The 15,734-nt window shown below is 38.1% G+C and overlaps 1 protein-coding gene across 1 annotated transcript in view; it reads left to right on the top strand.

The window, feature by feature from the left end:
* The first annotated feature begins 265 nt into the window (after positions 1-265).
* LIPI (lipase I) overlaps positions 266-15,734 on the top strand; it is a 39,587-nt gene continuing 24,118 nt past the window's right edge. The window contains exons 1-5 of the mRNA XM_059165086.1: positions 266-636; positions 2,752-2,860; positions 5,801-5,902; positions 10,978-11,067; positions 12,806-12,868. Of these exons, the coding sequence (XP_059021069.1) occupies positions 325-636; positions 2,752-2,860; positions 5,801-5,902; positions 10,978-11,067; positions 12,806-12,868 (676 nt within the window). The 5' untranslated portion in view covers positions 266-324. The remainder of the gene's footprint in view (positions 637-2,751; positions 2,861-5,800; positions 5,903-10,977; positions 11,068-12,805; positions 12,869-15,734) is intronic.

The following is a 15,734-nucleotide window of genomic DNA, read 5'->3' as shown; positions in this document are numbered from 1 at the left end:
AAAAATAATTCTTAATTTTTAAAACAATCATTTCTTCTTATTAAAAAATTTTGGATGCTTCTTGTTCAAAGAGTCTTTTTACATAATCAACACATTAAACATTGTCGTTGCTCAGAGTATTATGTGGAAATACTAATGAAATAAAATCCTCACTCCAAGTTCAAATCTGTTCTTTGTTAACAGCAATAGAAATTGTATCAAATACTATCCCAGTACTCAGCTTGACTGACTTTTTTTTTTCTTATTTCAGAGAATAAAAGATCATGCCTTCAATTCTCTCATCTGGGTGTAAAGGATTCCCTCAAAGACTTGTTTTCTCCCCAAATGGAGATTTCCTTAATGATGTATACAAGGAACAACTTCAACTGTGCTGAGCCCCTCTTTGAGCAGAATAACTCACTTAACATTAATTTCAACGTCAGCAAGAAAACAGTCTGGCTTATTCATGGGTACAGACCAACGGGCTCTGCTCCTCAATGGCTTCAGAACTTCCTAAGGGTTTTGTTGAATCAAGATGATATAAATGTAATTGTAGTAGACTGGAACCGGGGTGCTACAACTCTCCTTTACAACAGAGCAGTTAAAAACACCAGAAAAGTTGCTGTGAGTTTAAGTAGCTACATTCGGAATCTTTTGGTAAGAATTTTATATAGTCTATATGTTTTATAATATACAGTGTTTTGTGCAATACCACCAAGTAGTAGTAAGATAAATACTTTTTTCCTATACACATTAAGAATTATTGCTTTGAGGGGCGCCCAGGTGGCTCAGTGGGTTAAAGCCTCTGCCTTCTGCTCGGGTCATGATCCCAGGGTCCTGGATCGAGCCCCGCATCAGGCTCTCTGCTCAGCAGGGAGCCTTCTTCCTTTCCTCTCTCTCTGCCTGCTGCTTTGCCTACTTGTGATCTCTCTCTCTGTCAAATAAATAAATAAAACCTTAAAAGAATTAATTTCATTTAATACTTATATAAAATATTGTTATAAAGTTTGGTTATCCCAAATGTATAGATAAGTAAATGAGGCAGAGAGATTTAAGCAAATGCTTAAAGTCACACAGACGGTTAGAGGTAGATTTGATCTCTGAACTCTTCCAGTCTGATTCCTGTCCATTACATGCAAACTGCTTCTTGGATTGGTGAGCTTGCTTAATTTCAGGGATCCTTGGAAATTCAGCACAACACGACTCAAAGCAGATGTCAAGCCCCAGAATGTTCCAAATCAGAAATCACCCTTCTCTCAAGTGCTCATCACCACCACATCTCTCTCTATAACAGACACTGATCTCCATATGGTTTGACATAGTAAATGTAGATCATTCAAACTGCAGGTGACCTAAAACTGGCCTGAATGTAACTGACTTACCCCAACCCTGCTCCTAAATCTTGGACATTTCTAAAGGGTACAAAGAATTCCCTCCAAGGTCGGCAGAAGAATGCTACTTTTCAAGATGTTTTTCCCCTCACTTTTACCAATTTACACTTGATTTAACTATAAACACATTGGCCATACCTTAGAAAGGATATCTAAAGAACCTAATGGTTGTATAGTTTATCCCCTTGGTCCACATGGAATCACTACCCTAACATCACGTCAGTATACGTAGAGTTTAAAATAATTAAAAATTTTAAAAAGATTTTATTTATTTATGTGACACAGAGAAACACACTGAGAGAGGGAACACAAGCCAGGGAAGGGAGAGAGGAAGAAGCAGGCTTCCCGCTGAGCAGGGAGCCGGACATTGGGCTCAATCCCAGGACCCTGGGATCATGACCTGAGCTGAAGGCAGGTGCTTAATGACTGAGCCACTTAAATGCCCCTAAAAAAATTAAAATAAAAAAGATTTAAAGACAAAACATCATAACTGAGTTTTTAAGATTAAAAAAAAATAAGATTTCATAACTAGGTACAGAATTATATCCATCTACACAAATTAAAGATGGCTGTAAGTGTTAGCATATCAAAGCAATAGTTCTTTTTGTATTTGTTTGTTTAAAGGTTTTATTTATTTATTTGACAGAGAGAGAGATCACAAGTAGGCAGAGGCAGGCAGAGAGAAAGAGGGAAGCACCCACTGAGCCACCCAGGCGCCCATGAAATTAATCCTTAACCAGTACCTGGCATATAGTAACCATTGAATATAATCAGGAACAGTGTAATTTTTACATCCCCCAATTTGGACAAAACCAAACCATCTGTCTGGAGAGACAGTGGAGGTAATTGATTCATCTGTTTTTATAGTCTATAAACTTGATGTCCATCTTTTTCCCTTACAGTAGTTAAGTATACATGGCTTTGGGCAACTCATTATCAAACCATGTTAACCGACATTTAATAGATTTCAGGAATAGTTTGAGGCAATAGGATAAAAATAAATACCTCATAAGACTAATGTGAATATAAATATGAGATTTACAAAACACTTATTCAAGGTAAGTACCCTAAAATGTCTACTACCATTATTACAAAATTCTTTAACTAAATGTATTTTTTTGCATCTACTAGTTTAGATAACAGATAACTAAAGTTTTTAAAAATGTACTGGTATTGCTAAGAGTGTATAGAGAAAGATCAGATCTCTTATGGAAAATGTTGAACAAAGATATAGTTGTTTTCAAATTATAAAATCCCATTCTCCATCTCTCAGAAATGTATTAAACTAGGGAAAAAAATAACAAATTCTAGAATATTGATGTGCAGGGCATAATTTGTGATTTCTGAAATGAAAATCATAACATTGCATTTTCACTTGCAGGATCATGGGGCATCTCTTCATAATTTTCATTTCATAGGTATGAGCTTAGGGGCTCATATTAGTGGATTTGTTGGAAAGATATTTCAAGGTCAACTTGGAAGAATAACAGGTAAAATATTTTTGATAAAATGTGTTTTAGCATTCTTTAAAGCATCAGAAGTTATTCTGTTTAAAAGTTATCAGTCATAATAATTAATTAGTAGAAATGACACACATTTATTCTTTTTCTGTTTTATATTCAAATGCTAGGCTTTGTTTAATTAGATTCTAAAGTCTTGTTTCTTATTTAGTTCTTAACATTGTTGAAGTACTCCTATAGAAATGGGATGAAGAAAATCGATTTCTGCAACCCAAGTGAATTTTTTTTTTTTTAAGATTTTATTTATCTATTTGACAGACAGATCACAAGTAGTCAGAGAGGCAGGCAGTGAGAGAGAGGAAGGAAAGCAGGCTCCCTGCTGAGCAGAGAGCCCTATGTGGGGCTTGATCCCAGGACCCTGAGATCACAACCAGAGCTGAAGACAGAGGCTTTAACCCACTGAGCCACCCAGGCGCCCCACCCCAACTGAATTTTAAGGACACATTATTGTAACAATCCAGAGGAAAATTTGACCCATTAAATATAAAACTTTGTTCATGTACTAACTAAATATAGAACCATGTACTTAAGCGTAACTGGATGGCTCAGTCATTAAGCATCTGCATTTGGCTCAGGTCGTGATCCCAGGGTCCTGGGATTGAGCCCCGCATCAGGCTACCTGGTCAGCAGAAAGTCTGCTTCTCCCTCTCCCACTTCCCCTGCTTGTTCTCTCTCTCTCTTTGTCTGTCAAATAAATAAATAATACCTTTAAAAAAAAAAAGAACCATGTACTTAATTTTCATAAACTTTGACACATTCCAATTATTTTAAAAATTGTATTTGAAAAGCAGAAGAGAGAATCAGGAGTTGATATCCCAGATTGAGGGAGTCTAGATCCTGAAAGCCCTCATATTTTCGCAACAGAATTCCTCCGTCCAGAAAGCTTAGTAACCAAATAATGCTGACATGGATTTTCATGCTTCCATTTGGGAATGGTGGTGATTTTAGAATAGAAAGATCATATCCCTCTCCCGTCAATTCAGCTTTTTAACAACTATTGAGATCTGTGTCCATAGAAGATTTATAATGATTTCAAGTGTCAATAAAAGTAATAGAGTTAAATTAAGCAAAGGGGGCAGGGAGAGGTGAATAAATTGCACAGACAGGATGTTTACAAACCTTAAGTATAACCTTACTATACTTATTCTTATCAGTTTTAATATTATCCCCATTATTTAGGTGTGAAAACAGGTTAATGGAATGAATGTAGGGGGAGGGGGTCAAAAAGTTTTGAACAGCTAAGCCAGGAGTTATACAGAATTTTCTAGCATCCAAAGCCCATTCTGTTTCAACCACCGTAGTCATCCTACTTTATGTTAAGATGTATTTACTTGGGGCACCTGGGTGGCTCAGTGGGTTGAAGCCTCCGCCTTCTGCTTGGGTCATGGTCCTAGGGTCCTGGGACCGAGCCCTGCATCAGGCTCTCTACTCAGCAGGGAGCCTGCTTCCCTTCCTCCTCTCTCTCTTCCTGCCTCTCTGCCTACCTGTGATCTCTGCCTGTCAAATAAATAAATAAAATCTTTAAAAGAAAAAAAAAAAAGATGTGTTTACTCATACTTTATTCCAGTTTGATTGACTCCATAGGCCAAGCAATCATCAAGGTTTAAAAGTCCAGCAAATGTGCTAGTTCTACATCAGAATTATTCATGAGAAGAGAAATTTCTGCCTCATTCAGTTAAGTGAGCTTAAATAAACCAGGATAGGAGAAGGGCTTGCGATGAGCAACATTATATTTTATTTTTTAAAATATATTTTTTGAGATGATTGTATCTTCCATTGCATAGAAGTTCTCAACTTGTTGAATTTTACCTCCTTCCCACACCCTGACCTTTTTAACACTCGCCAGTAGGTCATGAGCCTAGAATTTCTATTTAAAAGTTCAAATACGGGGCGGCTGGGTGCTCAGTCAGTTAAGGGTCTGCCTTTGGCTCAGGTCATGATCTCAGGGTCTTGGGATCAAGTCCCGTGTGGGGCTCCGTACTCCACAGAGAACCTGCTTCTCTCTTTCCCTCTGCCACTCCCCTTCTTATGTTCTCTCTCTCTCTCTGTGTCAAATAAATAAAATCTTAAAAAAAGATAAATTTCAGATACACCAGAAATAATATCTATAGCCCATGGAACTCTTAATACATTTTTCTTTTCTTGTGTGTATGTGGGAAACTTTTGTGAAAAATGAATTATAAGATAATAGTATGTTTTATGCCACATCCCAAATTGTATTTGGCACTTAAAAATCATATTAGAACTGCAGATAGATCTGGGATGAACTCATAAGGCAGGAGGTTCAAGACAGGACCAGGATATTATTCATTTCCCCTCCCTCTCAGGGCAGTAGTAGTTACTTATTATTAACTATGAAGTTACTAGTGGTTTATCTGTAAGTACTACTTCTTTTTTTCCTTTCTTTGTTTTTGGTTTTGTTTTATTTTTGTTTTTTATTTGACAGAGAGACAGTGAGAGAGAGAACACAAGCAGGGGGAGTGGGGGAGGGAGAAGCAGACTTCCTGCTGAGCAGGGAACCCGATGTGGGGTTTCATCCCAGGACCCTGGGACCATGACCTGAGCCGAAGGCAGATGTCTAACGACTGAGCCACCCATGTGCTCCTATCCCTAAGTACTTCTTAAATAAAAGCGCTAAGAAAATAAAACCTACAGTTTTGTTGAGGCATCTCTAAGTGTGGCTTAACATTAGATTGTTGATAAACTGACGATTGGTGAAAAGTAACATTCAGATAACGAAGATATTTGCTATTCATCTAGTTTCATTTATCTTAATATTAGTTTTTGCACAAGTTTAAGTTAAAACTATATAGACATGCTTATAATGTAATAATAATGTAAACATATGATCTAATAAACACTGTAGTAAGAATTGATTCATCGACTGATAGTTTCTTTCTTGAATTCCAGGTCTTGACCCTGCTGGGCCAAAATTTTCTGGAAAATCACCTAAGGACAGATTAGCTTACACCGATGCGAAGTTTGTGGATGTTATCCATTCTGATACCAATGGTAACAATGTAGGATTTATTGCTAAATTATTTGAAAATGAAAAGTTGTAGACATTGGGGAGGATGAGAACGTAAAAGGGCAAAGAGTAGTGGGTAAAGTGACGAGTCATTGTTATAAATTATAAATTATTATATATTATACATTAAAATTATTATAAAATATAAATTATTATCACATGATTCTATTTCCCACAAGCAATATTTCTTGGAGTTCGTGATGTTAAATGACACTTTTTGCTATCCGCTTACCCTCTTTCCGGTTTCCAGGACTGGTCTTATCATCCTAAAAAATGGAAACTTAATATAAAGTACTTCTTCACCTTGTTCATGCTGTTGACAGTTTTAATTGATCAGAGTTTCTCCCATGCCTAATGTTCCTTTTGTATTTAGGTTACCATTCTCTCCACTCGCTTTCTCATGTGATGTGTATCAAGTAGAAGTGAACATTTCAGGCACAGATGGAGAATACCCTCCAGTAAAGACAGGGAGATAATTTCTCTATTGGTTTTAATTATATTCCTGAAAATGTCCAACAGGCTGTTGGTAGTTTGAGCCTGAGTGCTTTGGATAGACACTTTCAAGGAAGAATGTAGATGGCCCCGAGGCCCTTCCTCATATGAAATTGATGATACTACTACTTCTTGAGCACTTCCTATACCTTAGGCAGTGTTTTAGATGCTTTCTGTGAATGAATTATGTCATTCTCCTAAGTCCCCATGAGATAAGGAAATATCATCCCCTTTTTATTGCTGTTTGGGAAGCTAGGGTCATGGCCACAAGTGTCAGAGCCAGAATTTGGAATCTTATGATTCCAGAGTCTATGCCTCCCCAGTTTGTTGCTCTGACCAGCTGATGATTTACATGTGCTGTGGCTGTGGGCACGGGCAGGATACGTGGCTACCACGGAGAAGCGAGGAAGCCATGCTAAGGCTGTTCTGATTTCCCTGTTTACTCAGGTCTCTTTTCTCTTTGGTTCGGGTCATTTATTTGCTCCCATAGTCCTCTGAATTGTCCTTGTGGTGATTCATACCAATTCCTTTGTGAGAGATACAGATGCCATAAATGCCACAGAGCACAAATTTTCAGCTTCTATGGCTACATGCCAGGGGACTGAGCCTCTCTCTCTCTCCCTATCATTCTGTTCCTTCTTTGGAATCCAAGTTCACTTATTTATCCCACACACAGTGCACCTGTTGCCCAGTTCTCTGCAGTTCTCTGAGCTCTTGTTTCTGAAATCCCAACTTCAGCTTTGCCTGTAGCCTTTGAATTAGCTCTTCATACTTTTTATTATTTTTCTTTTTTTTTTTTTTAAGATTTTATGTATTTATTTGGCAGACAAAAGATCACAAGTAGGCAGAGAGGCAGACAGAGAGAGAGGAGGAAGCAGGCTCCCTGCCAAGCAGAGAGCCCGATTCGGGGCTCGATCCCAGGACTCTGGGATCACAGCCCAATCCGAAGGCAGAGGCTTTAACCCACTGAGCCACCCAGGTGCCCCAAAGATCTTATTTATTTGTCTAAAAGACAGAGATCACAAGTATATGTTAAAAACACTACGTGGCCTTCCAAAATTATGAATTGGATAATTTGAACTAACATCCTTGTTGGGATATCAGGAAAAAATTATAGTCCAACATTCAGAAGATAGAAAAATTCCAGGGAAGTAAACTGGTAATTTGGAGTCACTTTTCTAATGGCAGGTTTCCTGTTGCTTAGAGTATGGGAAGTATTTTTGAGACCCTTACATGAGGCTTGTAAAATGTCTTTTCTTTTTTTTAAAGATTTTATTTATTTATTTGACAGACAGAGATCACAAGTAGGCAGAGAGACAGGCAGAGAGAGAGAGGAGGAAGCAGGCTCCCCACGGAGCAGAGAGCCCGATATGGGACTCAATCCCACGACCCTGGGACCATGACCTGAGCCTAAGGTAGAGGCTTTAACCCACTGAGCCACCCAGGTGCTCCGAGGCTTGTAAAATATCTTATTTTTACCTTCTTTCCCTGAAATGGAGGAATACAGAATGCTTAAACTTTATATATCCACCCTCCAATTTAATATATTCTTGGGGAGAAAAAATAGAACAAAAATAGAAGGCACAGTGAATAGTAATAATTTTGTAAAGGTCATCTGGATAGCTCAGTAGGTTAAGCATCTGCCCTTTGCTCTGGTATTGGGGTCCTGGGATCAAGCCTGGCACCTGGCTCCCTGCTTTTCCCTGTCCCTCTGCCCTTCCCCACCTCATGCTCATGCTCCCTCTCTCGCTCTCAAATAAATAAATAAAACCTTAAAAACAAATAAAGGGACACTTGCGTGGCTCAGTCAGTTAAGTGTCTTTCTCTGGCTCAGGTCATGATCCCAGGGTCCTGGCATCAAGTCCCACTCGGGCACCTTGCTCATTGTGGAGCCTGCTTCTTCCTCTGTCTGCCGCTCCCCCTGCTTGTGCGCTCCCTCACTCTCTCTGAAAAATAAATAAAATCCATCCATATATATATATATATATATATATATATATATATATATACACACACATATATATATACATATATATATACACATATATATATATGAAAAAATAAAATAAAACAGAAAAAGTTTTACAGATACTACAGATATGAAATTGATCATATTATGATGTAATGAGCAACATTATGCAAATAAATATGAAAATGTGTGATTATATGTTATGGTATAAAATAGAAAAATTTTTATGAAAAAGCAAAAGCATTTACCAAACTGAGAAATTAGGAAAGAAAATTTGAATAGTTCTATAAATATTAATGAAATAAAACTTGTAATTTAAAGACTTCCAACAAAGTAAATTCTAGGCAAATTATTCATCTCTACCAAACAATTAAGGGAAAAGAAAGACCACTTTCACACAAATGATCTCAAAGAATAATAAAGAATTGGAAACTGTTTATAACTTTTTTTAAAAGTCATAAAAATGTCAAAATTCGAGATAGACATTACAGAAAAAATTCATAGACATTCTTTATTATAACCATGGATACAAAAATTCTATGTCAACATCATATTAGTAAACCAATTTTGCAACATATAAAAATGGATAATGAATCACACCCAATTTGGATTATTATAAAAAAGCAAGTTCATAATAAAAGGGTTACACAAAAGCTACATGAAATATGAGTCAATTTATATACAGTTCCAAAATGGGCAAATCTAAACTGTGATGTTTTGGGAGGCATCCTTGGAAGGTAAAGAATAGCAAAATAATTATTTTATTAAAAGATGTTATTAATTAGGTAATTAGGTAAGAGCTAGGGATTTGTAGGTGCTATTTCTTGACAGGGGTGTGATAGTTATAAATAGTGGCTCTTTGCTTTATAATAATCTATAGATTTATGTTCTTGTTTGAGTGCCTGTATAGTAAATTATAATAAAAAGAAGATTTAAAAAGCCATAGCTACTCTCCTTACCCTCCTTGAATCCAAGGGAATGAATGACCTACACACACCAAACTTCTCTGCCCCTTCCTTCTGGTAAAGGGGAAAAACAAGCCTGAATGAATCAAGGGCTGCTTGTACGTTAATATAAATATGTCTTTTGCTTCTCCCTGATTCCCGAGGAGTCTTCTTGGTTGATTCTACTTCAGTGGTGGATTGGAGAAAATGATGTCTCCAACCTGGAACTCCTAGTCTTGGAACTCCATGTTGAATTCAGAATAGGGAAATTGTAACGGTCTCCAAAATTTAAAAAAAAATAAATAATAATAATTTTTTTTTGGTCATATTTAAGAGAATGCAAGCAGATGATGGAATGTAAAGAGGGATTGGCTAGCCTACCCTCCGCAGGTCATAGTCAAATCACTCTCATACTTCCCTGGATTCTAAGGAGTTTTGACGAGGTTATCTGAATTGTACTTTGCCTTTCCTTACACACTGACTCCCCTCCCCTGTAACACACAGGCCCAGTGTCCTCAGGCTCTGGAACCTCACCAGCAGCTATCTTATTCTGTTAGGTACTATCACTAAATCCTGTCCTGCATCTTAATCCTACTGTCAGACCCAAGTGTTTGTCTCTGCTATTTTAATCTATTGTGGATCACTTTCAAGAGTTAATCCTTTAGGAAATTTCTTGTGCCTTAAGCCAAAACGTCAGGAGTCAGGACTTCCCGGCAAGATTTTCAGATCTTATCACGTTCCCCAAGTATTCTGAACTTGCTACCCTGTCTCATTCCCATGACTTCCCTGGGTTTTAACCCCCATATTGGTAATAGTGGATCCAGCCTTCGCACCTTATCCAATGCCCGGAGGATCCACAGATACACGGACGCCCTTAAGACATAGCTGCACATTTATGTCTCTCTGACCCACTTTGTTCGAGCTGAAGCAGCTTATGTAGTTTTTTCTAGTTAGTGAATCTAGTACCAAGTCTTAGGCCTTTTCCAGAGGGTAAGCAAATGATCCCACTTGCCTAAAAGGTCCTATATGACTTGATGTCCTCCAGTGCTCCCTCTTACACCAAATGCTCTGGCTAACCTGGCTTCTTTGAGTACTTTACGGAGGCTCATATAATTTCCTGCTTGTCTCACTGTCTCACTCACATCCTCCATGTCACTGTGTGACTCGACTGCCTTAGCAGGAGATTCCCTAACCAAACTACTTAAAAGTGCAACCATCGTACACCCTGACCAGGCACTTAGGGTCCTCTTTGGCCCCTTGTGTCTTCTCTTCAGCACTTACACTCTGACATACTGTAGCTGTACTTGTTTTTTATGTCTTTCTCCACCAAGATGTAATTTCTACTACAGAAAGAAGTTTTTCTCTGTTTTACTTTCTTTCTTATATATGTGTGGCTCATGGAACTGCAATGGACCCATAGTAAATTGGTGACTGGTAAATATGTTAAATTAATGACATACAATTTTCATGAGGAATTAACGTGAGGCATTAATACCAGAAAAATGCATCTTTTTAAAAAAAATAGCCTCTATTTTATTTTCAATTCAAATTTTAGGAGTCACTTTCAGTGGAATTTATAGGAGATTTTATTGTGTAAAAGTGTTGTTGGCCTGATTATATTCACTTTGTGATTTCTGAGTGTTTTTCTTTCTAGGTTTAGGCATTAAAGAGCCTGTGGGACATATAGATTTTTATCCAAATGGAGGAAAAACACAACCTGGCTGTCCTACATCCATTTTATCAGGTATACCAATGAATGAATTACATTATCATTTGAATGAATTACGTATGATTCAAATGATGAAAGAAAATCAAATTTACTTTTTTCTTTTTTAACCTGTGGGGAAGATTTTGATCACCCTTGCTCATGATTCGGGGGAGTAATTGGCAAAAAATGGTTGAATTGGATTTTTCTCAGTTCATAAAGTTTAGCAGTCGGTATCCCATCTGGTCATGGTGGGATTCATTGCATTAACTTCAACAGCTTTATTTCATGATTTTAAACATTCGAAGTAGTAAGTTGGTGAAGGAGACAACGATGGCCTGGGTGTCATGTAACATGAGTTTGGTATCAGGATTTTTTTTTTTTAATAAAGATGTTTTGTTTTGTTTTGTTTGACAGAGATCTCAAGCAGGCAGAGAGGCAGACAGAGAGAGAGAGGAGGAGGCAGGCTCCCTGCTGAGCAGAGAGCCCGATGCGGGGCTGGATCCCAGGACCCTGGGATCATGACCTGAGCAGAAGGCAGAGGCTTTAACCCACTGAGCCACCCAGGCGCCCCTGGTATCAGGATTTAATCTTTACCATCATTCCGATACCATACTAGCACAGATTCATAGTCTCTTGCACACGGTTCTTTTTTTTTTTAAATTTTTTATTTTTTATAAACATATATTTTTATCCCCAGGGGTACAGGTCTGTGAATTTCCAGGTTCACACACTTCACAGCACTCACCATAGCACATACCCTCCCCAATGTCCATAACCCCAATCTCCTCTTCCAACCCCTCTCTTCCCAGCAACCCTCAGTTTGTTTTGTGAGATTAAGAGTTACTTACGGTTTGTCTTTTTTTGTTTTTTTTTTTGTTTGTTTGTTTTTTAAGATTTATTTATTTGACAGAGACAGAGAGATTACAAGTAGGCAGAGGGGCAAGCAGAGAGAGAGGAGGGGGCAGGCCCCCTGCGGAGCAGAGAGCCCGATGCGGGGCTGGATCCCAGGACTCTGAGATCGTGATCTGAGTTGAAGGCAGCGGCTTAACCCACTGAGCCACACAGGCGCCCTGTTGCACTCAGTTCTTAAATAAGAAGCTGAGCAGCTGCTCCAGGTGTGGAATTTGGCTCACTTCAGTCATAGGAAACAATGTTTTGATGTCTACAATGACAATTTGTCAAGTAACACACAGCAAAAGGCCACTGCGGCTAGAGAAGTTTGGTCAAATGTTGTAAGGATGTGAGGCGTTGGAGAAAGAAATAGGCATGATAAAGCTTTAATGTTACCTGGTTTCCTAGTTCTCTCTGACACTGAGTAGAAATGTTAGTAGTGTGAGGTTAGAAGGGAAAGATGTGCACAGAGTTACTAACTATGGCAGCACCGTGTTTATGGAGTTTGTCAAATTATTGAAATTGAACATTTTTTTCCTGTGGTAATTAGTACTTCAGAAAAATTTCTTATAAATCTCATGTAAAAGCTTACTAAATTTATATTTTCAGTGTCACTACTTATTTAATCACTTGAGATAAAACTGTACATTGTAGTCAACACTTTTAATACTCACAAATATGTAGTATTGAGTAGAACGTAACCTTTAATTTTTCTCTAGTTTACTTGAATTTGGTTTAATACATCTGTCCTTCCTCTGCTTGATTTTTAACACTTAAGGAATTCAGTATATTAAATGCGACCACCAGAGAGCAGTTTACTTGTTCATGGCCTCTTTGGAAACAAAGTGCAATTTTGTTTCATTTCCTTGTCTTTCGTATGAAGATTTCAAAGATGGTTTATGTGTGGACTGTGACTACAACAAGGGCAAATCGTGTCCTAGATTAGGTAAGCAAGACTTATAATTACTCTAAGTTTCAATGGAAAATGAATCACATAATTGTTAGTAGTTTTGCCTGAAGCTTCCATATTTACTTGTGAACATGTTAGCATTTTATGGAAAAATTACCTGTGGAACAACCAGAGAAAACAGTTTATTTCCTACTAAATATTTTTAAGGTGTTTAGTGAAGAGAATTTAATCAACGGCTCAGGGGAATTTAAGCAACTGTGCTCAATGTAGTGTGTAAATTTGGTGGTCCATAATGATCCTTGCTCTTGCTTTGTAAAGGAATCTCACTATCATTCACCTGTATTTCCACTGAAGAAAGAGACTGCATTTTTTTTTTTCTTGAGACTTGTGCATTTTTTAGTGGCACTGAGGGTTTTTATTTTTATGGTAAGTCTTAGGAGCAAGTGGAGAGGTGTAAACCATAGTTAGCTTTTCATTTGCTATTAGCAAGTAGGCATGAATCATATATGGTTCACACCTTCCAAATCGATAAATCTTGGCAAGAGTGGTTACGTATTGCAACTTTCGGTAACGACAGCCTGGCAGTGGGAAATTATAGCGGAAAAAAGAATCCACATAAAAATAGAACGGTAGAGCCGAAAGAGTCTCAGAAGCTGTTTTTTGCTCAGGATTTTCTGAAGAGATCACCAGACCCCACGCTTGTCATGAACATGGAACATCTTATCAGTGTCGTGATCAGGATCTGCTAGAAATGTTTCCAAAGCCAAAGGGGCTCAATGAAATGGGAAGCAATAACAGTGCCTGAATTAAACAGCTTTCTGCAGTTTTCTTGGGCTGGAGATTTATACTAAGGCATATAGAGAATTGCTAAGAGAGGCAGGCAATCTGCAGGCTTTGCCAGACCTATTTTCTCATAGACCCCTTCTGTCCAGAAGACGTCTTGTAGGATTCCTTTTTTTTCTCCAGACCTCATGTTGGGGATTGCTTTTCTGGTCTCATTGCTTTTCCATAAAAGTGAAAAAACTGTGACCCAGTGGGAACAGAAGGATTATGTAAGGACACAAGTGATAAATAGAGTTAGACTCCTTAATTCTCAATTCAGTGTTCTTTCTATTACATTCAGATTTCAAGTTCGGTGGTAGCGATGTGGGAACAGACAAGTACATAAAGTAGGAAGCATTTTAAATATATGTGTTTGTGTGATAATATTTCAAATGTACTAATAACATAGGTATCTGGAATATAGTGTATATAGATGTTATCTATACAACACACTTACTTATGTTACACATGCATCATACATCTATGAATGTGTATACGTAGGAGAACTGGGAATTGTACTCATGGAACTAAATTTTGTGTTGTTTTTTTTTTTTAATATAATTTTTTATTTTTTATAAACATATATTTTTATCCCCAGGGGTACAGGTCTGTGAATCACCAGGTTTACACACTTCACAGCACTCACCAAAACACATACCCTCCCCAATGTCCATAATACCACCCCCTTCTCCCAAACCCCCTCCCCCCAACAACCCTCAGTTTTTTTTGTGAGATTAAGAGTCACTTATGGTTTGTCTCCCTCCCAATCCCATCTTCTTTCATTTATTCTTCTCGTACCCACTTAAGCCCCCATGTTGCATCACCACTTCCTCATATCAGGGAGATCATATGATAGTTGTCTTTCTCCGCTTGACTTATTTCGCTAAGCATGATACGCTCTAGTTCCATCCATGTTGTCGCAAATGGCAAGATTTCATTTCTTTTGATGGCTGCATAGTATTCCATTGTGTATATATACCACATCTTCTTGATCCATTCATCTGTTGATGGACATCTAGGTTCTTTCCATAGTTTGGCTATTGTGGACATTGCTGCTATAAACATTCGAGTACACGTGCCCCTTTGGATCACTACGTTTGTATCTTTAGGGTAAATGCCCAATAGTGCAATTGCTGGGTCATAGGGCAGTTCTATTTTCAACATTTTGAGGAACCTCCATGCTGTTTTCCAGAGAGGTTGCACCAGCTTGCATTCCCACCAACAGTGTAGGAGGGTTCCCCTTTCTCCGCATCCTCGCCAGCATCTGTCATTTCCTGACTTGTTGATTTTAGCCATTCTGACTGGTGTGAGGTGATATCGCATTGTGGTTTTGATTTGTATTTCCCTGATGCCGAGTGATATGGAGCACTTTTTCATGTGTCTGTTGGCCATCTGGATGTCTTCTTTGCAGAAATGTCTACTCATGTCCTCTGCCCATTTCTTGATTGGATTATTTGTTCTTTGGGTGTTGAGTTTGCTAAGTTCTTTATAGATTCTGGACACTAGTCCTTTATCTGATATGTCGTTTGCAAATATCTTCTCCTATTCTGTCAATTGTCTTTTGATTTTGTTAACTGTTTCCTTTGCTGTGCAAAAGCTTTTGATCTTGATGAAATCCCAATAGTTCATTTTTGCCCTTGCTTCCCTTGCCTTTGGCGTTGTTCCTACGAAGATGTTGCTGCGGCTGAGGTCGAAGAGGTTGCTGCCTGTGTTCTCCTCAAGGATTTTGATGGATTCCTTTCGCACATTGAGGTCCTTCATCCATTTTGAGTCTATTTTCATGTGTGGTGTAAGGAAATGGTCCAATTTCATTTTTCTGCATGTGGCTGTCCAATTTTCCCAGCACCATTTATTGAAGAGGCTGTCTTTTTTCCATTGGACATTCTTTCCTGCTTTGTCGAAGATTAGTTGACCATAGAGTTGAGAGTCTATTTCTGGGCACTCTATTCTGCTCCATTGATCTATGAGTCTGTTTTTGTGCCAGTACCATGCTGTCTTGATGATGACAGCTTTGTAATAGAGCTTGAAGTCCGGGATTGTGATGCCACCAACGTTGGCTTTCTTTTTCAATATCCCTTTA

Source organism: Mustela lutreola, chromosome 2 (genome assembly GCF_030435805.1).
Source record: "Mustela lutreola isolate mMusLut2 chromosome 2, mMusLut2.pri, whole genome shotgun sequence".
Lineage (NCBI taxonomy): Eukaryota > Metazoa > Chordata > Mammalia > Carnivora > Mustelidae > Mustela > Mustela lutreola.
The sequence above is the reverse complement of the archived record's forward strand: the minus strand, read 5'-3'. Positions and strand labels throughout refer to the sequence as shown.